The following is a 27,124-nucleotide window of genomic DNA, read 5'->3' as shown; positions in this document are numbered from 1 at the left end:
CGATTGTCGTTCCATTTGTGCACTTGTAAGTGAACAAAAACAAAGTCAACCATATTAAATTGAAAAATTTAGGTGGTGCCGGCTAAGCAAAAATGCAGGTCAGCGACCAAAGAGGCGATGTGATGAAACATGAGAATGCAGTCGCTGTAGAGAGTAAACTGAAATATGAGCAATTAATATTTTTAAACTAAGAAAAATGTGTTTTTAAAGGATATATGTTATACCCTACAATGGTTGTACAGAAAACGCTAATGTAAATATGTTTTCAATTGAAAATTAAGGTTGTACAAGAAGGCATCGGCGCGTGGCAATGCGGCCCACTGCCCTGACCTACATAGGTGATGATTGTGTGTAGATTTTGTCAGCCGAGTGAGATCACAGCCTGCACGTTTTCTCCTTCCATTGTCCTCTGAGATATTCGTAAAACTAGTTGAAGTTCAAGCCGAACTTAAATATTAAAGAGGGCAAACTTTAAACATGCATCACAACGAGGAAAAGTCACCAGTGTTGGCAGCAACCAATGCAAATTTTTAAACTATTTTAGTTTTCGGTTTAAAGTTGTTTAACTAAGAAAATAATATGTATATTTAAACCTAATAATTAATATTTTTTAAACATCTAATTTATTTTCACTTTACATAAATACATATATTAGAATCACATGAAATACAATAGAATGCAAGAGTTAAGCAGAAATCACAATGTGTTAACATTTCAGTTTTAATAATTATATTAAGTCACTTTCTTCGAGCCCACTGAGTAACACAATTAGAGGCTATATTCTAGAAACAAGAAATAACCTTACGATATACTTACCCCATTTTCTCTACGTAAGTGAAAGTTGAGTAAAAGTAGGTGCACGATAGCAACATTTAGAAACTTAAGATTTAATGTAAAATGGTTTGATATAATCTGTTAGTGTTGCTAAAGTAAGGACGAGGTCCTTTCTCTGCAGAAATGACTTGAGCAAATTGTTTTGGCCAGTTTCTGAACCGGTGAAGATTTCTCTTACCGTATTTAGATTCAGGTCGAGCTCGCCTCACCCAAACGCTATGGACTACTTTTGCCTTGCCATACATGAAAGTTTGTACTTAGTACATTTAACCTTAATTAGCTTGAAATTGCAAAATTATTATTTTTTTATCTTAAATAAATTAAAAATAATTATGAACTTTACTCTTCTTTATCGTGTAATTTAGGTTTGTATTATTAATTTTACCAAAACGGAACTGCAAAATGTTATAAGTAGCTTTATATTTTACAATGAACAATTAATTTTAAATGAACCTGATAACATCTTTTTGACTATAATTCACCATTATACTTTTATAATTAAATTTATTTTAATGTGTTTTAGCTATTATTTATGAAGCGATATCATAAAGTAAACATACGACGATAGTATTATCACATAACAAATGTAGATACATAATTATTATCTTATGTTAGGCTTAGCGAATCGCTTCCTGAAGCGGTGTATCTAGAATAGCTTAGATTAATGCTGGTATTTTTGCACGACCATGAAGAGACAAGGTCATGTGATGCAGTGCAGAGCAGGCCGTAGTATGTAGAAAGTGACTCGAATTTTTAAACTGTGTGATTATTTGGGATAATTGCCAACAGTGAAATGTTCTACTGTCAACATTATTTGATAAAAAAATTTTATATTTAGATTGTAATAGAAGTTTTTTGAAGAATTAATGTTTGATTAAAAATCAAGAAATAATTGAAAAATAAACATATTTGATGGATCTTTCGACCGCAGCTCTGTTTTTCTTAATACAATTTATCTGCTCATAATCAAGGGGCTTTGTCAAGTAGTACCTAAGCCTAATACAACACACGTAAAAAGGTATTTCTCCTCATCTCTTTAATTCGGGGTTTATGAAACATAACTTTAACTAACTTAGTTACAGAAGTATCATTTAACTATTGTTAAACTTCCTTATTTAGTATACTTAAGCATAAAGTCGATAGTATTCTATTTCTCATAGTTTTAATATGTTTGATGCCCACGTGGCAAATAGCAAGGCGGAAGCTTCAGAATAGTGGCGGCTATCGGTCGTCAGCGGTTGGCGTTATCGCGGCACCTCAGCCAAGGTCCCTCGGAGGTCACCCGCTGACGTCACGCTGATAACGATTTGCGCGGTGACCTTGTCGCTCGCACCGAATCTCAAGGTTGCAACTATTTGTACAGTCTGATACCGCCCGCGCCCGCGCCCGCGCCGCTATAATATATTTGTTGCTTTATTAGGTATTTAGGGAGGTCATCTGGTTTGTTCCTGAATCCTTTATAATAATTATTTTAAGTCATTATGAACTACTGATTTGTTTGTTAGATTTTTATTTTTATTCAATTTAAAAAGTAAAATCAAGAAAAACGTAACGTAAGAGCGAATTTGGTACACTTTTAAAAATAAGTAACGATTAACCTTGAATAAACATAGCTCTCAAGAGACACGAGGAAGCGATTGGATTATACAGTCGTTCACGGAAACAAATGATATACATAAGTAGACAAGTTCGCGGTCGCAAACGTCAATAAATATTGTTATTATACAGGGTGACCTCGCTTTGTCCCGTCGCTCGCGGAAGCAACTGTTGCGAATTAGTTGACATTCAAGGACTGCTAACTGGCCAAAGACCGCTTTGTACGTTTAAATCCATGTAGAATATTTTAGGTTATTGTACGAACACAATTTATATTTTAGGTATATAAAAAAAACAGTTTATTTCTCGTTAAATTTAATAGAATGTTTAAAATGAATGAAGTTTCCCTAAAAAAACGGCTATAAAAAAATAACTTATTTTACATATTTCCGTGTCTTTTGGGCTTTTTAAGCGCATATGTTCCTCAAGTAATTTCCTCTTTTTTTATTACTTTTGAAATAAATCTAATGAAAAGTAAATCCTGTTTAAAATTACTGTGACATTATTAGCAGCATTGTACGATCATGTCTCACCACGCCTAACTAATGGGGTAATGTGAATTTATTACGCAACTCATGCGCCCGCGCCGCGGCTGCCGCGTGAAGAGTGAAGTTCAATGTCACACACACGCACACCACTTTTCGCGTTCGCGATTCCCAAGTGCGTATAGGTAATGTGTATGTGTGCGAATCGAGATATCTGAATAATCGTAGCCAACCCGTTACTCGCCTCTATCGGAACTTCCCGGAATAATTTACGAAAAAACGCGATTTTCCTTTGTATCACGAACATGTAATTCGATCGTCGTAATTACAAACAAGGTCACGATAATGTCATGTCACTATTTTCAGAACGTTTGCGCTGTTCGATTACTTCTCTTCGATCTAGAAATGTGTATTGGCATCAACAATTGTTGTAAGATATTTCCGATAAACATTGTCTTTTATTCGTTTTGTGTTCTAAATTGTTAGCGCCTCTGTCAATTGACACTTTCTTGGCAGCTCCCGCAATGAGAACATCGGGCGTTATGAAGGGCGAACATTTTCCGTCGGTCAAGGGCGGGTGACATTTGTGACCTACATCATAGATAATGTGGCCAGAAGGACACTGTGCTCATCAGTTCCATGTCTCTTGCCCGATAAAATCAGTCGACCATTAAGTATATCACTTCGTTTTACGGTCAATAGGTTGCATTTCACAGGTAATTAAACATTTAGGTAGGAACGATGAAAACATTATATTGAGCGGCAGTGGATATTTCATATTTTCAATTACTTTTACCAATATGATTTTGGTTATCAACCTCATGTAATTTATACACAGATGGGTTAATTTCTTAAAATTTATAAATTAATCTTAATCTTGTTAACTAACGACCGAAGCCAATAACTAATCCACAATCTCAGATTGAAAACAATCAGAGTACAGACCGTGACAGTCGATCGATCTCATATGTATTTGCATCCCAATAACCAAACCCTACGAAGACAATCTATTTTTGGCGACGGATAGAATGCAATCTTTAAGCACTTTATACTTATTTAATAACTATATTTGATAATCAATATAAACCAAATAAAGTAAATAAAACCGTACAAATAATATTAAAATATACATGTCTATGTTTAAAACATATCAAATAGCTTTTTAATAATTTTAAGAACTGGTGTAAGTTAAAATCTTAAGACAGGATATTGGTAAAGTTGAACTGTCATTTTCATACAAAGGTAGCTTGTATAGCTTAAAGTTTTTAAGTATAGCTTGTATCGACAGATGGCTATTACAACCTGTCGATTGGTTATGGGCACACTTTTTTTAACATTATCTATCTCAGTTGGTCAAAAACGGATTGAGTAAGGTTATTGGGTTTAATAATAATAAACTAATATGCGGTGCAAAAATATAATACGGTGCAATTTTAAAAATCTTTAAAATCTTAAAAAAAATCGCTAAAAATTGGTTTTATTGGCGCATTATATTTACAATAACAAACTTCGACATTTATTTGGTTTATTCGTCGTATTACAGCGTAGTACATGCGCAGATATTGGGTTTTGGGCAAGCGACCCGCGTCCTTGATTAAGCCTTCCTCCCTCTCCAACACTTATCTAACTCACTCCAGCATCACAACCTCAAGACTCTATTATTAATTCATCTATAGAAACTTACGCGCAAATTTACTTGCTTCAATCCGATTTCTCTCGAAGTAAAATTTAATGTTTGATATATAATTCAATAAATATATGGTGGATTGTCTTACTAATGGTCAACTTTTATTAAACTTGTTTTATTTCAAAGAAAACTTTTCAGTATACTAACGCTACGACCAGATAACCTAAAAATTATATTAACTACTCGTATAGTTGGTTCTACATACAAAAATATTAAGAACATGACATGATGTATATTTTAAGGTCATGTTCATTAAGCCTCTATCATGTTGCTAATAAAACCATCCTATGCCTTAATTTTGCCCAGAATAAATTAGGACGACGTTTTTAGGTCGAACCATTGTTCGTTATAACTTTGTTTGTCCTCGATCGTTCATAACCTAAATTCCCAGACAAAATGCCTATAACCGAGGCCAGGGAGGGTACGCTAAGGATAATTTATGTACCGATATTCTGACTATATAGTAAAAACCCGTTATTTTATGCTTACTTAAAGTTAATAAAGATAAATTAGTCGATCAATTACATTACGAAACAATTTGAAATATATGTTTCGTGACTTATTGGATAAATAATTTCGTTATAGATAAACCCTTACGCAACGGGTGACATGCGTAACATTGCTGAGACTGAGGTCATGGACAATCCAGTCCGCAAACGGTTCGCCCTAATAACTACTTTACATAAGAGATAAGTATATAAACCTATTGTAATTGCACGTTACAAATAACAAGGAAAAAAATTATTGCGTCATATCAAACGACGTGTTGATTAAATAATTAGTTAAGATATGCGTGGTACTGTTAATTTTATAGATTTGATCTGAATGTTAACATTATTTTGTTAGATTACATTTTTGTCCCTTACTACGAACAACTTCATCACATGCATTTTAGTTACAAACACACAAGCATTAAATTTAACTTCAATGCCAAAAACCAGATCAGAAAGCGGTCCCAGAAATATAACCTATGTCGAAACGAGTCTGTATCTGTACAGACTCGTGTCGAAATAGCTTGCCTCTACGAGAATTAAAAGCAGAGGACCCGATTCATATACGCCTGCCATGTTTTTGGTAGTTATACCTACTCAATGGAATAACAGCTTACGACGATATTTAACATTATCATGTTTCTTTATATTAAATTAATTACCTCATGTAAATGACATGTATGTTTTTAATGAGAATAAATTTCATTCAACCTAAATGTGTATTTGTCAAATGTTGGAGATCCAATCGAATGAAAATTGCTGCGGATACTTGAGGTATCTGTTATGTTATATTCTAAATACATCCTATGGAGGTACCTAAAGGAGGTAGGTTGAGCAAAATGCCGGGGTCGGAAACTCTGAAGGTCAAAAGGTAATGACGTCAATCCGGGTTCCTCGTTAGGTAACTGCGGTTTTCCTGAAAGTGTTTTGTTATAAATGAATTTATATTTATTCACCTACCTAATATGGACCCATGTTTTAAGTGGTCATTGTTTTCATTATTAATTTTGTGACATAAAATTATCTATTTAAAATATGAAGTAGTTATAATTAATGTAGAAATATTAAGATAATTAGTCATAATTGTGTCCGTTATAATTTGATGTTACGTGACTTTATTTAGATGAATAAATATTAAAAATAAGTATTCATTCTACTTATTGTTTAATTAAAATATTAACATTATGTTATACTATATATACATAATATATTATTTAAAAAAAATAATTAAATAAGTTAAAATTATAATTGTAGTTAATTTTAATATACCTTATAACTAACCTTAAAATTTAATAATTAAAATATATTATTAAAAGGAGTCCCTTTAGGCAAGGTTCCGAAGATACTGGCAAAGGGGGATACCCTTTAGCTAAACAAATTCTTTGTCCAAGGTTTCCCTAAAAAGCCTTATAATGTATATATACTACAGAGAAATTTATATTCAGATACTGATTAGAATTGCAAGTTTCGTTATGTAATAATAAAAACTCAGGGAAAGATACACGCAACTTACAATTTCCTCAATCCAGACTGAATTTCAACATTTTAGTGCGTAATACATTTGTGCCTGTATACAATTACTTCTCTGGAGCGTGGATAAAGGTCGCGTCCCACGCAAATCTAGGGTGTGTTAGGGGTCCGGGGAGCGGGCGGGCGGTAGCGGGCACGCGCGGGCACAGCGACCTTGCCCGGCTGTGACTCTGCGACCTTGAGGCGGACCGCGCTCCCCACTCCCCGCACCCCTAACCACCTTCTACCACCCTCACCCGATCGCCCACGTACAACCCCACAGCCTCATTTTCCGCCTACCTCTTTATGCAAAATTTAATATTATCCTGGCTTAGAACAAGATCGAAAGGTTCAATATTGTTATCGGCCATGGAAATGTTATAAAAAGTATGTAATTATTATCCTATAATCTTTGACATTGCAACACTACTAACATTACATTTATAAGTTAGTATAATTTTTGGCTTTTTTTTTCATTTTATTCTTTAACTTTTAATAGAAAAAGAAATCCTGAAACTAATGTTTTATTTACTACCTATTTCATATTATGTTCTTTTTGTTTTAACTTCCTACAATTACGTAATAAATTACAGGAAAAGCAAAAAGTTTAGAATTATCAAAAGAAAAATAGTTCTTGGTAAATAGACGTAGTCTGTAAATAGTCTGAGACCTTCAGGCGACATACGGAACACTCAAAATGCCTACGTCGCGACCTTGTACTTCGAGGTCGAACCCGTCGATGGTTCCTACAGAAACAGGATATCTCATACATAAAATTATTATTATATTAATTGTCAGTTAGCCATCTATTTAATTTACAACGCAATACATTATGATACATATCATAATTAAGCAATTTTTCAGGTAAATATTAAATTAGAAACTAGACGAAAGAATTCCAAAATAGTAATGAAAATGTAGTCTGGAATTAGTTTTCTCTTTTATTGATCACAGATTAAATTTAAAATTAGCTCGAATTAATGAAAATGTATAGAAGATTGTGTATCGGTCGAGTATTTCTCAATACACTTATTCTTTTAATATAATTTTAGGCATCTTATATAATATTAGTTTAAAAGGATGACCTTTGCTTACTACGTGGGCGAGGATACAGATCCGGGGTTGGGCAGGTGTGGATAGAGGTGGGCAGGGAGATTCAGGCTCGGGTTGCGGGCGGGCGATGCACCTACGCCGAGTCAAGTGCATGGCCGCTGCGCCAGTCCTGCCGACATGCGCTCAACTCCCGGTCAATACCCGATTGCAATCCTTGCAACTTGATATATCTTTAGTACATAATAAGTTAAGATACGAAATATGGTAACGTTGAAATGTTCTTATTAATTATTTTATATGAAAATTAAAAGATTCTCTTCTTCGTATTGTTTCTAAAAATGGAATATCACGAATTTTGTTCTATGTAGTTAAGTCTTTGTCTTACAGAATCAATATTAAATTTTAAAAAATCAACTTAAATATTAAATTCATTCAAATGTCTTACGATGTAGGTACATGATGGCTAAATTTAAATATGAAATGAGAAATTAAATAATTTAAACCTTTTCTGAAGAAATAATAAAGAACATAACAGAACATCTCATCTCACATCGCAGTGAATATATTGACTATAGTCATCGTCCAAGACATACCCAGTTCTTTGGTTAGCACAAATATAATGCAATTTCTTGTTGCATTCATACCCATATATTCCTTAAAACAGTTGAAGGCCAGACATACTGGCAGATGTTAAGCAGAACAATGGCTGCGAAGGCCTTGGGATGAGGTCAAACTCAAGTTGACGATTGATCTCTTTCTCAGACGTATAGCTTCGCATTTAAATGATCTGGATTTGACATGATTTCTGATACACTTAAGGAGTTGTATGTACCACGATATACCTACTCAGAAAGTATGATACAGTAATAACAGGACAGCAGTTTAACAATGGCTTAATTTGTACAATAAGCTACTGTAAGCTGCGTAGCTACGTTATCACGTGGTGGTATTTGCAGTTTGACCTTTGAGCTCAGACTGATAAAAATTTGAATTTCAAAAAATTATAAAAATATTTTGAAAACCCGATTATAAATTCGATAAAACTACAAGGTTTTTATGTGGTAAGGCAAGGTTGTGACACTACTTTATTCATCGCCGCATATTAGATATTATTAAAATTTTCTTTAAATTTCTAATCAGACGTCTCGGAAGAATAAAGGCCTATGGTTAGGTCATTTTATTTTGATCATTATTAATATGATATATAATAATAGAAAATTTATAATCATTGTTTTACAATTTTAGTTTATTTTTGAACTTAGGAAGTAAGAACTCGAATATTTGGAAATAAGAGTAAATAGAAGATTTAGAATAATGTAATGTTTGGTTCTTTATTACCAGTAGGTACATATAAAAAATTTAGATATCGCTAAGACATGGCCGATACTACTTTCTTTCGTAACACTAAACTACCTTCCTCAACAAAACTTATTAAGTAAGTTGATTATTAATGCCTTGCATTTTCTATTCTCTTCTCTAACAAGTTATTGAATTTTCATTGACCGAATAAATAGTAGTGAGATAAAGTTAAAACGTCTTCATAATGTTTTTCCATATTTAATTAAACCGGGATCAGACCTTTCGTTTATTAAGTGCGAATATACCAGATTTTTTGCCAAGAGTATTACGCTCTCGAGTGGCCGAAACAAGGAAGCACTGCAGCCCTGAGTTCTGCGGAAGACGGATGGAGGTAGCGTAGGTCAAACTTGTTACAGACGGAAGTGGTATTCACCTAGGTCGGCCATCGACCGCGGTATTGTGTACATTAAAAATTATCATCGTATTCCTAAAATCATTAGATGCTTTGCTATATAAACGCTAAACTCTTTTTCATTACTTCTATTTTGGACTAATGGATAAATAGGATAATTTAGATAAGATTTTTAATCCTTCAACTGGAGAACTGATTTGAATTAAATATGTAGATTTACTTAAATAAATCGAACATGATCAAACCAGACTATTGGTTGCCTAATCTTTTCAAATGTGATATTTCGATAAATTGGTTACAATGAATAAATTTCTTGTCTTTCCTATTTATATAATTATTTTATAATAATTACTAGTAGTATTTTATATAATAATATATAATAATTACTTTCAAGTAGATTAATATAGCGTTTATACGATGATCTAAGTAAAGTCTTGAGCCGTTATATTGAACGGTCACGTACATGTAGTACTTGATTTTAAGAATAATACTTTTTTAGACAATTATATAACTGTCTCCAGCTTTTACATAAAGCTTTAACTTTTTATTTAAAATTTGTAATTGTCAACTCTCTTGAGACATTCAAGCACATTTGTTCTGAGATTTGAGGAGGAAATAAAAGAGAAAATAAATTTTACAAGTTTGTTTTATTTTAATTCGACAACCTGTCATTATAATTAACAAACAAATGACTGAGCACGCTCACATACGCACATACGTTACACACATTTCACAAACACACTGCGACCGGCGCTGCAATGCATTATAAATTAACTTATATAGTCTTAAATTATTATTCAGTCTATTGCGCTCTCCTCGTCCCGCACCGGCCACGCAACCACGCGCCTTAAACGAATTATCACATATAATATATTAACCGATTTGCGAACGATCATTAACTACAAAGTTTGTTTAATTCAAAGTAGGTCGGGGTGGGGTAGCGGAGACCTGGGGCTCCGCGGGCCGCCCTCACGCTTCCAACATGCGCGGCATGTATGGGCGCGGCGGCGACGGCGACTTCTTTGACAGATTGAGCGGAGCATCAGCTACGTCCACCTGCAGCTCCAAGACGGGTTCGGGCGCGGGAGAAGCGCCACGGTAGCACGAGAGCAACCCTGAACGCAGAGGGCAACCATCGGTAGATGACGTGCTGCCGCTCGCCACCTCACCGCGCCGCATATACTGCTGGATAATGTCTGTGCGTTTTAGCTGCTCAGGAGTCATGCGAGGCCCTTCCATGAGGCTCTTCGCTAGCACGGAGTGGGTCGAAGACAGAGAGACTCGCACCGGCCTGGGAGAGTGTGCCGGATGTGCCGGGCTCGCCGGGTGTGGATGGTGCGGTGGTTGGGGTGATGGAGTTAATGGCACCGCTCTGGCTTCAGCTTCGCCTGTATCGCGCCGCATGGCTCTAAATTTCTTGTGTGGCTTGTAAGCCTCGTTCATCAAAGAGGGTGTATCATAGAGTGGAGGAGCCTCCAAAACACGCTTGAGTACTGGCATATCATCAAGACGTGTGTCATTTGGCATAGGAGGTCTCCTGTCTTCAAGATGCTCCTCTAGAGAAGATCGTGGGCTGGAGCACCCAGAACCGGGTCCAATGATTCTTTCATGTTTCTCATTTCCAGACTCAATACCGGAATCAGTTGGGGAGTCTAGCTTTCTGTAGCGAGGTTGCGGCCGCACGGGTGTGACGGTCAATCCGTTGTGTGCCAGATGAGCTACGCCAAGTGCTTCTTCATCAACTGAGCCGCGGGAGTCTAGACGTCTACGTCCCGCTAATGTCGCGGCAAGCAATGGCGTGCCACAGTCATTTACAACTTCACCTGATTCGCTGCTTGACACGGAACCGATTGGGCTTCTTGCAGATTCATCAGCAACGGAGTCAGCCCAAGAGCAACCTTCTTCTTCACCCCACATTTGTTGTCTTAACAATTCTTTGTGTTCTGTTCTAAACACGACAAGCTTCTCAGTGTGAAGTGTGCTCAGTGTGCGTAGATCTGGAAGTGTATCCATGAGTTCTCTTAAGAAGCCAGGTCTGTCAGGTCTGTTCTGGGTGATGACGGTCTGCAGGCACGCCTTGAGTCTTGCGTGCATTCGCTCAACTAATTCAATATTGCGTAGTCCCGGCCTATCAGGAGTGATTAAAACTATAGCGCAGAATAAACCGATTTCAGCATCGGTCAGGTTCATAGAGTTCATTCGTTCCGCAAACTTAAATGTAGAATCCACAAGAAAACGCGCATTAGCACCGCTCTGAATAGAGTCTCTTTTCATTAATTGTCCGTTGAGGCAGATTATGCTATTGAGTGGAGCATCAAACATACAAATTAGCCGCACAAATAGAGCGTCAAATAGACCACTTTTTAACAATGTAAACTTGTCATCCTGAGTGAGTAACTGGAAGCCGGGGATTAGGCCAGCGAAGTCAATCACGCCACGAATGACGTGCGCGAATCTCTGGGAGAATTCCTTCTCGGACTGTAATTCAGGCGCAGGGTTGAGGGGGCAAGCCTGTAACAAAAGAAACAATAATTTAATAATGCTAAACATCATTTAATATTAGCTATGAAATGAAGGGCTAACTTTATTTAGAAGATATATTAAAAACAATGCTTACCAAAGTGGGTTGCGAGTAGGTGGGACAGTCGCGAGCTCGGGCACGCATGGCGGCCACGCGGTCACGCGTAAACTCGCAGGTATCGAGATGTGCGCGCACCACTCGCGCTAGTAACCGTGGTGCATCATCTAACTCCGCTGCGGCGGCTTGCTCTTGGGCTCGCGATGATGAGGATTGCTGCATTGCAGCTAATATACGTGCTTTCTCCCGTTTCGGAACACGTCCAAATCGAACAGCTGTAACAAAAGAAAACCGCTTTTAATATTCAAACCCTTTAAACCAGTGTAACATAAATCGATTACATTAAAAGAACAAAAATGTTGTGCAAGGTCGCGGTTTACATAGAACGGCAGGCAGCTGTCGCTAAATGCGTGCAAGTACCTACACAGGCGAGCATACAGAGAGCCATGTGTATGCGCAGCTGACGAGAGGGTAGAGTTCATCGCCCGTCGCAAAGGTCTACCGACCCTTATGTCTAGCGCTTTGAAAAACGCAAAACTGCCCGATTATAATAGCTGAACGATTTAGTTTAAAAAGCGAGTGACAAAGCGCGATCCATGAGGTCACGTTAAAAAGTGTTACAACTTTCTCGACGCGGGCGTGTCGCGTATTGAAAGGTAGTATGCGTCTGAGACGAGCGTGCCGCTTATGGCATTCATGCGCTGGCGTTGGTGAAAGTGTTTGCGCGTTCAGCACACGATTGAAAACGAAAGCGGAGTGCGCCCTCTCGCCATTTCTCCCGACTTTCCCTGCATTAAGTAGGCCACTACCACGATCCACGAACTTTTGTTTCAATAACAACGAAGAGTTATTTAAAAATAGTTTCAGTTGTATTTATTGAGAGTTATGAGCTTGAAAAAAAAAATCATAATAATATTTTTATTAACGACTAATAATAGTTGTATTTCAGGTTTAGTGTAAAATTAAAGTAACTATTTTTTTTAGTAAAGTTTATGATTAAAAATTAAATCTAAAATCGCAAATCGTATCATATTATATTGTTTACAACTTTATGGTTATTTACTTCTCTTGATAATGAGAACTAGCAAACTGTAAAGCAGTTAAATAACTTCATCATTATTAATTACCACATCAATGATAATCAAATATTTTTAAAAGTAAAATATAAATAATGTTTTATAAAATATATTATATTATAAAATATATAAAGTCAAATTCAATTGTTCTATAAATAACTAACTATTCTCTAATTAGTCCTAATTCACTTTTTACATGAAATTAATACATACGAGCATTGTGATATTTGACGACTCCATTCAGGATGCCTTTGAGAATCGGTAAATCTTCACCCATCTCCGATACCATTACTAATCTTCACTACACTAAATAATCACAGCCAATCGGCGTTGATAACTAAATCTGGTAACTACGTTAAAATATAACCGAATTAATAAGTGTCACATATCAATACTTGTAATTCACTAAATTGTAATCCAATGTTTATATTATGTTCGCACAACGCGGTAGAGTTAGCGAGCTGCGACGTTCGAACGAGCACTGTGAGTGAACATCGAGCTCTCGTGGCCAACTGCGAAGCGGCGTACTAACATAGCGATAGTAATGAGGGCTGACGACCGATGCGCGGGCCGGACTCCCTCGCACTGCGCGGCGGCGCGCGCCGTGCCAACCTTGAACTTGAGGAGGGAGGGCGAACGGTGTGAGCGGCGGAGGGGCGCCGTCAATAAACTCCGCGCAGGCCCCTGCTCCCATCTCTCCCCCCGAACCGTTCTAGTTCTTGCAATTTACCAACCGAATTATTATTCCTTTAATTTTAAGGCCTCAAATTTTTCAATTTAAAATAGATTTTTAATACGCGATAATCGTTACGAGTTTTCATTCATTGCCTCAGATTGGTAGATTTTTAATTAATAGCGAAAAAAATTACATATTTATTTTAAGGATACGGAATGAGCTTAAGTTCTTAAATATGATTAAGGATATATTATTTAATTAGATTATGGTTTGAATATTTATTTCTTTGTTTTTAATTGCCTAATATTTGAGATGGCATGATTTGTTTTGACAAACTCTGTCATTTTATAATATAGAGTTATTAATATAACGATCGTTATCCATAAAATTAATAAATCCTCCCCAATAGTTTTACACCTACGACATAACAAGGGTATGCTTTTATTAATTTGCAAGCATTATGATCTTTCTTTAATGTTCGTAGAGTCTTCGTAGCTGACCGAACAAATCAGACTACGATAAATGTGTAGCTGATTTTGGCAAACAGCGCCATCTATGGGCGAGTAGCCGAACTACAGCAAGTTAACTTGGTTGTGTGATAAGTAACGTGAAATTTTAAACTGTATCTCATTATTTTTTCTATGTGCATCGAATGTGAATTTGTTAAATTGAAAGCAAAACTACTTTTTTGCGTATAAAATACGTTTTAAAGTATAAATGTTTTGACAATTATAAAAATGCTTTTATAGCGCTTAAACAATTTATGTATAATTTTACTTTATATTTTAATCATTTTTGCCCATGAGAGTTAAAAATCTACATAGCAGGGCGATGAACTCCGCTGCGAAAGTGAAAACAGAAATTTCACTCTCGCGCTTACGAAACACCTTTCTCTGCTTTCACTGCGCGCGTAAGTAATAGAGGGGAGACGACGTACGAGCAGAGGGAATGTCGCAACACGCTGAGCGGAGCAAAGTGCTGAGCAACTACGGCCGTCGACCCGCTTAGCGTGCGCTCACCCGCGCTTGCATAACCGACCTCCCACACTGCATGCGTCCTCTGGGCCCTCCTGTCCCCTCCGCCCCTCGCACCGGACCGCACTTTAAAATAGGATCTGATCGTGAAGCAACGCGCGAACATCGCTTCTAGGCGCTAGCAAAATTGCGTGTCCTACTTGGCGCGCTCGAATGACAGAATATCTATTGCACGAGATTGCGCGATGACCTTCTAATACTGGTTGCGTACTGAATTCGATTAGACGTTACGTTTGTAAAATATTCTAGTCATCATTCAGTTTAAATATTATTTATCATAAGAGTTCATCTTATTCCTTCTAAATCCTTCTAAAATAAGTTTTATATCACATATTATATCACAGCACGTTTTATATCACAAAACGTATTCTATAAAATATATTTAAACAAAATGAAGAATGTATGTTTCTTAGTAAATATCGATTTTTGGTGCAAAAGTTTAATAAATATATCATAAAAACGTAATTTTTCATTTTGTTTCATTAAAAAAAAATATTGAACTTACCATCTCTGCTCATCCCAACAGCGATGCATTTTTTCAGTCGGCAATATTGACACCGATTTCTATTTATCCTTAAGATAGAGCACTGTTGGTTTTTGGTGCACGGCCTGTATTGGATCTTCTGTTGTATGGACCGTCGGAAAAACCCCTGTGGATCACAGCGGCAATTAGAGTCACGTTCGGGATCGGAACTTTCGTCACTGGAGCAACCGGAGTCCGTCGACTCGCGGCGCGCCTCCAACATGCTCACTAACACCGAGTATCGCTCACGCAACTCAGTGCCACACGCCATCCCAGACACCATTCACAACTCGCAATCACCACTCACTCGCCACTACCACAGTCTGACTACTATCCGCGCTCACTATAGTGCACCGACACGGATGGTGGCCGACGACGAACTGTGCGGGCGCTGCGGCGGGCGGCGCAGTTACCCGCGACCTACTTGCCGGCCACCGACCCAACCGAGAAAGTGAGAGTGTTCGCCCCCTGCGCACTTCACCGCTCCCGCACTGCTAACGGTCCTCGTCGCTCTAGAATGCGCCGCTGCCGCTGCACCGGTGTGCCGGATATAGGCCGGGCGCATCCCGGCGGGCGTCGAGGCACACGGCCGTTCACCCCGGGTCGACGACCGCGCGATTGCACAACGGCCCTTCCCCGCGTCCCTCGCGCCTATCGAGCTGCCTGCCCCGGGAGCTAGGGCGCGGACGACAGTACAGGGCGACGACCGACTCAAACCCAGTGACGTCAACTTTGCGTCACGGCCTACCTCAATGCGCGCGCGCTACTACTTTAGGGGTGCATTAATTGAATTTTAAATCTTCATTGAAGACCGGAGAGTGCAATGCGTCCGAGCTACGAACTATTGTTTATTTGATGATGCACGATGAATATAATTTGATATTATATTTTGTAACTTCGTTTAGACAACCATTGTGATAACTACATTATGAAAATATTACCTAACACAGTATATTCGTATGTATAAAGTGTTCTTGTATATCAATCTAAATCCTAATTTGTTTGAGAACAATATGTATGTTAAAATAATACTTACTATAACTTATATTAAATCTTTGATGAAAGTTTTTTAATTTATTACATTGACACATGTTTTATATTAGAGATATAATAAAATAATAAATAAACTTAAATGCGCGAATGAAGCCATGAAGCGAATGCGGGGTCGCGGGGAGACAAAGTCTGGCCCAAATTCGTATAGCCATCGATCCATTGTGCGCTGTGCGAGTGGCCCATAATTGGTCGCAGCGGGCACTGACCGACCCACCGAGGTCGACGAACCTCTACTGCGAAAACAAAACCATTCCCTCTTGCCCCACATGAAGGTAGTGTTTAGTAGGTGTAAATCTACTAACTTTCAATAAAAAAAAGCTGTAATATGTTTCATACACATAGCATAAAACAAATTTAAACAATTCATTAAGGATTAAAATGGCGCCACCGCATTCTATTAGATAATCTTTGACATAATATTAATCATCTCTTGTAATAATTAAATAATTAAAATTTGAAAAGAGCTTATTTTTAAACAATGAATCATAACCATTTTGGTTTGAAGCTATAATGAATTAGTCAACATTTAGTTTATAAAACAATGTTTATGTATGTGATATAATTTAGGTTTATGTATTATCGAAAGTGTGTAAAAATATCAACAAAACACTCAGGGTGTTTACACAAGAATTTGTCCATTAAGCAGCAATATCTAACATGATTATATGTTTTAAAACGATTTAAAAATACCAAGTTATGTTAGTGATTCATTAAACTTACGAGAAAGGCAAATAAAACCACGGCTGAGGGTTTCGACAGTGCAAAGTAGGTTACCAATTCACCTTCTAGAGTTTTCGACATAACCCCGTTGCTTAGCCGTAAGCATTAAGCGGACCAACAATTTTTTGTCATTAACGTTACATTGACATACTTATAATACTTTATTGTTATTAACTGTGCTGCGTTTGTAATTTTTTATTACGTTTATATTATTAAGTTCATGCTTATTTGCAAATTGTAATGTTATGTTATTGTTTAGTATAACATTGATTTTCCGTTTTCTTTTCTTATATTTGTGACGAATATGATTATGGTTACTTTATTATTATTTGGTGCATTAATTTACTTAATGAATTACATAGATTAACGGACATTTTTCATTATCCGTTGAGTGAGCTGGCAAAAGTTATATTATTTGTTAGTGCCTATAGTAGTTAGTGAATTTCTTGTATTTTTTATTTGTTTGTTTCGTCTGTAAAGTATATAACTTATTGTTCACTCGTGTCAATTTAGGGTCACCTGTTAAGGCCGGAGTGTTTTTATAAATAAATAAATAAATAAATATTTTAAGTACGATGCAGAAAATTGCATTTACCTAAAGCAATTTTCTAAATGTTATTCTAATTAAATGCTTATAATATTTAGCTTTTTTATAAAGATAACTTTTATGAATAGTCAATAAACTATAGTCTAACTGTTCTAGATATTAGCTATGTGACAAAGTCGCAAAACTTATGCGTCGAGTAACGGTCCAGGGGGACAATGACTTAACACCGGCTAAGTCAAAAACATGCTGACGCATCTGTGTTTCCGTGGAAGCGTCCAACGACCGACCTCGCAACTAACAGTCCACTACGTGCTGCACAGATATTTGCTTGATAACATTTACTTGGACGAATGACTCACGCCTATATTGTGATTCACTTCCTGTTCACATATAACAAAATATCTATGTAGGTATCCTGATATCTAAAATGTTTACAAAGAAGTATAATCAGTTACGATTTTATACAGCAAGTAGTTTACAAAAAGGGATATATATGTGTATTTTTATTTGATGTACACCTAAAGACAAAGATGACTACTGAACATAGATGAACCTACTGAACTAGAAATTTATGCTGCTGATGTTAATCATATGCTCTGTAATAAGAATTTAACATCTTAATTGTGGAAATCATAAAATGCTTTTCAGCTTCTCTCGATAAATAAACACGGGATCAACGAACTTTAAATCTCACAGTTCAAAAATAATGTAGGTTACGATCGTGTTGCGTACATACATTCGTTGACCGTAAAAGTTATTACAAGGAGGCTGTAGCTGGAGCCATGCTAGCGAGAAGGTCGACGACCCGCGCCACAAATTGGTGCCGAAAAATGAGCGACCCACAATACGGCCTGAAATATGTCGGCCAGTATGCGAACAAAGACTCAGCCAGATTACTTACCAAAGCCAGTGATACTCGTTTATCTTACCTAATTAAGTAATTAATAATAAAATAAAACAAAAGTATACAATTTTTGGTCACCAAAAATTGCTTCATACTTTTATCTTTATATTTTTATGCAATTTAATACGCAGCCTTACAAATAGTAAATACTTTTTGATATTATTTGATTTTGATATTAAATAAAAGTGCAAGTTTGAATTCTGTCATTAAATATAGAATCAAATCATATAATATAATAATAATAGATTATTTCGAAAGGTATATTTAATGTAATTAATGTTTTTCACTTTAAATAAAGTTTAATTTGTCTATATTTGCTAACGATAGCTGTAAATAAACCTAAATAGTAATGTTTAATTAAGTACATATATAGTAATTAACGTTTAAAGGGAAAATTCAAAATTAATATTAAAAAAATAGTAATTGAATGATGTAAGTCAATAAACTCGAGTTCGTTGACATACGAGTAGTACGAATGAATACAAGCCTCACGTGTGACAGTAACCGTCCATTCAAAACGCAACTCGTTGGTTTTCAGCGCCCTCTATTATCGAGTAGTGAGATTTTTGTTTCTATAAAATGCGTACAGCTGGCGCTAGTGTTGCTGATATTTAGTTAACAGTGTCGCGATGCATGTTATTATTCATAATAAGAAGACTATTTAAACATAATTGATACGTACCGAAAAACTAAAAACTATTTTATAAAAATAATTCGAGGTAAGAAACACTTGAAAGTAGTTAAAAAGTAAAGCAATTTCTATGAATAGGTAGATAGGCATATTTGTTTACAGATCTTTTAAAACCTCAAATAGTTATGAAATGCCATGTAACGCTTGTAGTACGTATACAAATCTTAAACCGAAACAGTTGTCTACACGTGTACACACTCACCTCGCGGTGAGTTAATAATTTAGATGTGATAAAACATATCACAGATTTATTATTATAACTGAATTTTGCCTTAAAAATAATCAGAAAAATGATGTAGCAAATAGCAGTCTAAGAAAAAATATTTGACTGTTATTTCAATTATCCAAGCTACATAAATTACAGATGCACAGACCTTACAAATACATATCTATTTGGTTCCCCTATTAACCTCGACGGTAAAATGTGTGACACAATTTTTTGTTCCCACATGATTGTTTCGGCATTCCACACAAAATAATTACAAATTGGGGCGCCTAGGACGAACCGGCTAGTCGGGGCCGACAGGTATCAACGAATCAAAAAAAAAACAACCTATACGTGTATTGCAGCTTTTAGATACATTTAAGTAGTATTTTACGAAGGTCAAATGTGACATCAATGCGTTGAATTACGGAATTTAAATAAGATTTACATCAAAAATACCATGGCCAGGCTTTGTTGACTAACTACGGTGATTGTCTTCCGCGTGTTCGGCCTTGTTTACATTCTAGAACATCGAGACCGCTTCCTTTCGTAAATTATAAAAAAATATATCCTTTTATTTACGTCGTTTATGAAGGGTCCATATGTTATTTCCATACATTCTGTTCGATCATAGGTACACAAGTAAGTGATGGCGTGTGAACGACTTGTCAACGGTGGAATTGAGCATGTGAAGAATATTACTAATAATGTTTTTAAATTCAAAATTTTGACAGTGCTGATATTTACCTTACAACCTTCACAGGAATGCACGCCGTAATGGAAACCACTGGCCTTATCACCGCATACGCGGCACAGCACTGTTGTACCATCGAACTCTGAAACAAAACATAACACATTTAGTAAACATCGTGATGTTGACTTTGTGCTGATTACGGAGCTGTAAATGTATGTTAAACATCCTACGTGCCAATATTGTTCGTTACCAAAGCACTAAACTCATGACATTCGCCCAAGAATATGATTCAAACAACCTTGCACGACCGAACGTTCAACTAAGAATCACCTTTGTTAAAGTCATTTTTATATTACTTATTTAAACTTCATATTTGTTTATCACGATACATTGTTCGCACATGGGTCATATTGAATCGATAATCTAAGTGAGAAATGGTGTGTGTTGCGTGACAAGTAATAAGAAGTTAATTATAATTACTACTATAACATGACGTTACTAATCTCTTGTTCAGAGAAAGCTGCCAATGTGTTCATCATTCTGAATTAATCAAAAATCTCTCTTTATTAACATGTGTTACATACGTTATAATATAGAGTCCATAACTGGTGTAAGCCGTGACGTAACTTCGTCACATGCGTTGGTGACACTGAATAGTTATTTTAGAAAGCGCAGTCTTTACTGCATTTGAGCAAAGTCGTTGACCCTTCAATGTTCACTTTGTGTAATATTTACGTTTCCCTACATAATTTATGTTTAGTTTAATGCAATAAGAATAATATAGCTGATATAATAACAAACGCAATAACTACAGACTAATGTGTCAATTAATGACAAAAGCTATTTGGTTAGTAGGTCAGTGATAGATAAAAAACTGACCACAACAGGTGTGACGTCAGATGTTATTAGAGGATCTTAAGGACGCGCTGTCGGGCTACGATCAGGAAACAGGTTCGTTTGTTCGGCTCCCCCGACCGCTCTCACTTTTCCCTTGCCCATGTTTGTTTATTTGTTCAGGGAGCAGGCTTCTTTTTGAAACTTTCTATTTCTGAACAACTTCGCCTCGGGTCGATGCTCCTAGCGCTCGCTTTCTATGACGTTACTTTCTTTTAGGTGCGTTCGCGGGCTCCCGTATTTACAATCTACATTCGGCGTCATCTTTCGAGTAATGAGTGGGGATTACAAAGACCCGCGAAAGTGGTTGCATCTAAGACATAATAATTGTAGAAGTAGCGTGCAGCAACTTCACCTCGTGTGATGCAACGCAAACGTTTTTCTGATTGGCTCGTGTGAGAGTCGCTCGTTACGTCTATTAAAGAGCAAGGAAAGTGCACGAGAAAGTCTTGCGACCGCGTAACACGAACAGGCATTGAAGCGCACAAACACATTGATTGGCTTATGGTGCCCTAGATATTAGTCCGAATATTGTTTGTTAGTAAATATTTTTTTATATGTATAAGCTCAAGCACTAATAATTATCATTCAAAAGTAGGTAATGCCACGGAAAATATGCATATATAAATACAGATGCTTGTTAAAGATGTTTACGTTTTGTGGTTTGAATGAGATGTATACACTTGTATTCCACACATCAAACTTGAATTATATTAGTAAATTTATTGTCACAATTTAATACAGCAAAGAAATGTGTGAAATGTATCTGGTTAAAGCGTAAAAACTGGTTTTGTGAAAGACTTGTAGAAAGTAAAAGTGGTACAGCGAGGCGGAAGCTGACATTAGAACATTGAACCTAGTCATAAGACGGTTATATAAATACGTGTAAGTCAACAAACCCTGCCAATATATTCCCACAGCTTTTTTAAGTATTATGACAATTATGTAACAAAATAAATGAATTTTACAATTGATAAATCGATTTTTATCGCAAGATCATTAACGTTGAATCCCCGCTGACGCAATATTGAACCCCTTTGATTTTGAAGGGGGTCGAAATTATGTTGTAAAAACTTTCGCACTGTGTTAAAATTAATTGTTTTACTGTTTCTTTTCATTTTATCAACATTCAATCGATCAACTATTCGTTCCGAATGTGTATAATAGTTTTTACCCCCATTATTTAAATGTAAAGAAATCATTAATCAATATTAACAAATAAAGGATTTATTTGACAATGTACAGAGTCGCATTTTTATTATTATTTCGTAAAAAGCAGCCGTCTGAATTTGTCAGAGACGGTTTTTCACGCACGTTGAAGTTATTATATTCTAAAATCAAATCGCTTTAAAAGAAAATAGTAGACATTTAAGTTTTTTTTTTCATATCGTTACGATTTATTAATTCATTCATTGTTAATTTTATAGTAATTGATATATAGGACTTTTCAAATTTTTGCTAAATTTAATTTGAATTAAGAGTTAAGGTAGATGTAATCAAGCAAGATAATTCTATACCTATATTGAGCTCTGGCTCCCGTTCCTTATGCACCGGACTCATCATATTTGTGTCGACTGGCGTCGGCGTATCGTAACGCCCGTAACTGCTATCCGGAGACATCACTAAGAGTCCTTAATTAACTATACAATAATAATTGTCCTCCTCCACACTGCACAACACGTAAGCCACATCGGAGCTCGACAGCTCTAAGACACGTCCCGTTCACTGAACAACTGGATATAGGACAGGAGTGCACAGGCAAAGCGCGCGGCCGGCACGTAGCAAAGGATGAAGGTCGCTCGTCCTAGAAAACTGTCGCTGCACGCGCCGCGTGCGTTTCACTCGAGCTCGATCGACGAACTGAGCTCGCGCCGTACGTACTTTTCGTCGTAGCCATTCGAGTCTCCCCTTAAGAGTGAAAGTCTGCAAAATGATCGCGGCTCTGTGCGATACAATCGGTTCGACGACGGGTGGAGAGCCGCCGAGCGAATTTAGGCTTTATTGTACTGTAAAGCCTGTCTCTCGGCGCGCTTCAAACTCTGGTCTCCGAGGTCATTGCCGCGACGCGGACGGACCAATAGAGAGCTCGCGCGGACGTGCGCGCTGAACCATTGGAGGATCAGAAGTCCCCTTCCCGCGAACCTCACCGCGCTGCGAGTTCGAAGACCTGAACCTTGCGGGCTCACCGCGGCCAAGGTCGCGTGAGAGCGGTGCGGACTGAGCACTCCGCGGAGCGTTCGAGTGGGACGCAGCCGTAGTTGCGTCACACTACTAAAATATTTTTGGTGATGGAGCGCGAGTGAACTTGAACACGAAATCGAGCTAATGGATGGCGAACGCTGTGTAGGTCGCCGCGTGACGGACTGACCCGCTGCCGTCGGAACTTCAACCTACTTGCCTGATGCCCAATTTGAATGTCCCTTTTAAAATTGTGACCTCCAGAAATAGCACATTAGAGATACACAAACAGTTGCCTGTCATGGACAACTGCCTTGTTTAAACTTACATAATACGTAATTGTAAAATTTCAAAATTTAAAACAAATCCTATTTAGAATTGAAAAAAAAATAATGTAATACTTCAGATGTCCTCTATGTTAATTTCAATTAGCATCAGTTATAGATCTTCTAAATTTGAATGTAACGACAAATCACAGTAGAAAAAAAATAGAAAGCCAAAACACTTAAATGAGAAAATTGCTAACGATAAGGTTTGCAACGAAAATAATCGAGACAACACATCGAATATGCTTATTGATAAACAAGTTTAACCGATATGTGCTTACATGATTTAATTTTATATAACGTCTTGAAGAGTAACGTGCTACTGTAATTTATATCATATATTAGAATAAATAAAGTTGGAATCACATTGAAGAGGAAAGTTATTTATGCGAGATAAAGAAGAGCGGTGGTGGGCGGCGGGGAGGTGAATGAACTGTAATTTTTGGCGCAGGCCGGTCAAGGCCACCGTTCGCGCAGTCGCTTTGTGACTGAACACTGAAATATATTATTGTCTTGCTTGTTTCATTTTAAATCTTTTACGACGATGCCAACTACCTAGATCACATTTTTAGATCAACTATTTTCGAGTATGGAGTCGATATTGTATAAATTACAAGGACGGAATTGTACTAAATACTATCCAGCAGCGAACGCTTACTAATGAAAACTTACAATGTGCCATGCCATATGTGTATTTCTATAAAAAAATTGCATTAACCAAGTGAAGCAATTTTTCTACTTCCTTCCGTCGCGGTTGTCCCTACTTTTTTGATACTATTGGATCAAACGCATCAAATTACATGGTGTTTTTAAGTTGTAGTTCATGTGCATAATATTCAACTTTAATACAACGAAATAAGATTTTTAATTCTTTGTAGAATTTGAAGCATGTTGGGATAAAAAATGGTTTGATCGCAAGCCACATGTGTATTTAACTTCGTCAGTTGTGACCAGTTCTTGATATTAGGGATTAGACAGACTAAATGATAAAAAAAATTCGACTTCTTCATTGTTTAAACGTCGGCAGCTCTTATGTTCTTCCGGAGCAAAAAATTTATAAAAGTGAAAGTATACTTTTTATCCATTAAGTAGCTATTCTGTAAATTTTGTCCAAATTCGGAGTTAGTTAGAGGGCTTAGATGCTAATTATAGATATTATTTTAAATAAACGGTCGTTAGCAGTCGCCCTTTGTAAAGTCAAATGTAACAATTGTGGGGCAGACGGCCTTCTCGCGGACACAAACCAAGGACACTGGGACAATGGGCCAAGCGTGCCGAGCCCACTGGCGAAACGGGTCTTAGTGCATAATTTATTGCACATCCATTTTACGACCCATAAATATAGGTAACTGTATGAAGCTAAGAATTAAAAAATAATTGAGTGTTGTTGGAAAGCAAGGACAAGTAAAATCGGGTGAAGCTATGAAGATAGCTTTTTAAAACCTATAATAGACTGCGCAAATTGGCGGCTTCAGACCTATTGACGAGCTGAATCTCAAGCAGGTAAGATAATCGAAGGATAAAGACTAAGTATTAATATGCATTAATACATAGGTATAAGCAGTTTACGGATTTATACCACACATATTCGATCTTATTACGTATCAGTTGTTTTGACAAAATATGAACTGTATCGACTTCTAAGAAGACACGATGAGCTCTGTCGGCATTTTGTTTGGAGCCAAACATTTGCGATGTAAGCTTGGGTCAAGGTCTCCGAGACCGGTGTTTGTGCGCTCGAAACCTGAATACCCAACAAGCCTCAAGTACTAAGAAATTATATGCAAATACGATATTGTTTACGTTATTAGGTGTCATTTTAAGCTGATATTAAAAAATTATCATTTATACTTTCTTAAAAACATTAACCTACCCAATAGAATGAAACTATGGAAATCTTCCGTCAATTTGAATTGTGTTTCTGGAACCTCTATAATATCGTTGTCGCTTAAATCGTTCCTTTCATGTTTGAAAACCTAATCTAATCATCATAGGCACGTGTGTCTTCAAGTATTCGTTTAACGTAATTGAATAAAAATCACTCCCTTTCTAAAGTCAGTTAAAAATGGGTTGCTTATAGTTGTGGAGGCGACGAGTGCCGAGCTTGTGCGAGTTTTTCCGAAGCAAGGCGAGGTCAGAGCAAGTCAATTACCCCTACAACGACGTCGTTGACGATGAGCCCGCAACAATCGAATCGCATATCTTATCAAGTAGTTATTATGTTACTATCTATGTTTTCTAGGTAGGCTGTTTTGGGTTTTAGTAGTAATTTACTCTTTTAGTATTTCGTCTGTTTAACAACAAAAATTAACAATACGCTGTTTGAAAATATTATTAAAAAATGGCTTAAATAATGGTTTAATCACTATTGTTAACCATACAATGTGTAATTAGGTAACTCCAAAATTACAAATAATACAGTTAAAATAAATCAAAATTAAGTCCAGACGATAACGTCGAATCAAACTTAATAATGAAAAAGACTGTGTTCGCTTCACATACTACTTATTCAACTACATTTGGTAAACAAAATGACTCGTTCTCAGCTTACTGGGATAGGATTCATGTTATTTATCACTTTGTTCTCAATAGCCATTTAAAATAAAACAACATACAAGCCGCGAGATCCGGACGAGCTCATTTGCTGCGACCTCTGCATGATTCGGCAACTGCCAAGGCCAAGGCCAGCCGGGTGCTTTAATAGAACAAACGAACCACACTAGGGGCCCCAGATTAAATAATCACGTTTGGAGTAACGTTTTCAGTTTTCTTCGGTAAATTGACTTCAATAACCCCGAAATTTTCCTCTGGGCCAATTACCGGACATAAACAATCATTTGACGTCATAAGGCTATTAAAAATCTTGTATTTATTGTTGGTAATGATTTTATTATGAAATTGACATGCATCTGAAACTGTCGTTTTTTTAATGTAAACGATGTGTCATGTTTAATTGTCTGCCATTGTCACACTAGGTACGTAGACAATCAAAGAATTATTAGTACTTCCTTGTCCAAATAATATTGCATATCAATGTCGGGAGTTATACTAATTTAACCACAATGTCAGACGTCAGTTTCCAAGGTAAAACGATATGAGGAAATAATGATTGCACCGTACTCGAGATCTATTTTTGTTAGCTTTAATAATATAAAAGGTCACAAATAACATTACAACCACATTAATGGAAATTTTTAACACAACAAATCCTATTGACAAGTTGACGCCATACTTAATAAATTCGAAGAAAATAACAAAAATGTGCCTAATGAACTACAATAACCTTACTCTAATCAAGATGATTATTTTATAATAAAAATAAGTACTGATTAGACTATTAAAATCCAATTATAAGTTACTTTCAACAACAAATGAGTATACAGGAAATGTCACTAGTAGGTAAGTGTCCAAAGTATAACCGGTATACATTATTTATGGCAATAACAGGTACATTTCAAGATCATGGGGTGCAGTTCCTTTCACTACAGTCTTCCCTCTTTATCGACGCGTCAACTTACCTTGATATTTTACTCTATAAAACTTCCTGCTCCTATCAAAGGACAACAACAATTCGCCACTCATTACATACTTAGAAATCTGACGAACAGTTTTGTTCATTTAAGATTGACATATCCCCAAAACAAGTACGAAACTGACAC

General features: G+C 36.6%; 1 protein-coding gene across 4 annotated transcripts in view; it reads right to left on the bottom strand.

The window, feature by feature from the left end:
• Nucleotides 1-9,994: 9,994 nt before the first annotated feature.
• Nucleotides 9,995-27,124, bottom strand: part of LOC110992761 (ecdysone-inducible protein E75) — a 67,644-nt gene continuing 50,514 nt past the window's right edge. For 2 of the 4 annotated variants that reach the window (XM_022258710.2, XM_022258713.2), the window contains exons 2-5: nt 20,121-20,209; nt 15,236-15,380; nt 11,984-12,219; nt 9,995-11,877 (exon numbers count right to left, since the gene is read on the bottom strand). In XM_022258710.2, coding sequence (XP_022114402.1) covers nt 10,336-11,877; nt 11,984-12,219; nt 15,236-15,380; nt 20,121-20,209 — 2,012 coding nt within the window. In that variant the 3' untranslated portion in view covers nt 9,995-10,335. Of the gene's footprint in view, nt 11,878-11,983; nt 12,220-13,233; nt 13,621-15,235; nt 15,381-20,120; nt 20,210-22,478; nt 22,840-27,124 lie in introns of those variants that run through there. The other 2 variants (XM_022258712.2, XM_022258714.2) reach the window with 2 other exon arrangements.

The sequence above is a fragment of the Pieris rapae genome, chromosome 7 (assembly GCF_905147795.1).
Source record: "Pieris rapae chromosome 7, ilPieRapa1.1, whole genome shotgun sequence".
Taxonomy (NCBI): domain Eukaryota; kingdom Metazoa; phylum Arthropoda; class Insecta; order Lepidoptera; family Pieridae; genus Pieris; species Pieris rapae.
The sequence above is the reverse complement of the archived record's forward strand: the minus strand, read 5'-3'. Positions and strand labels throughout refer to the sequence as shown.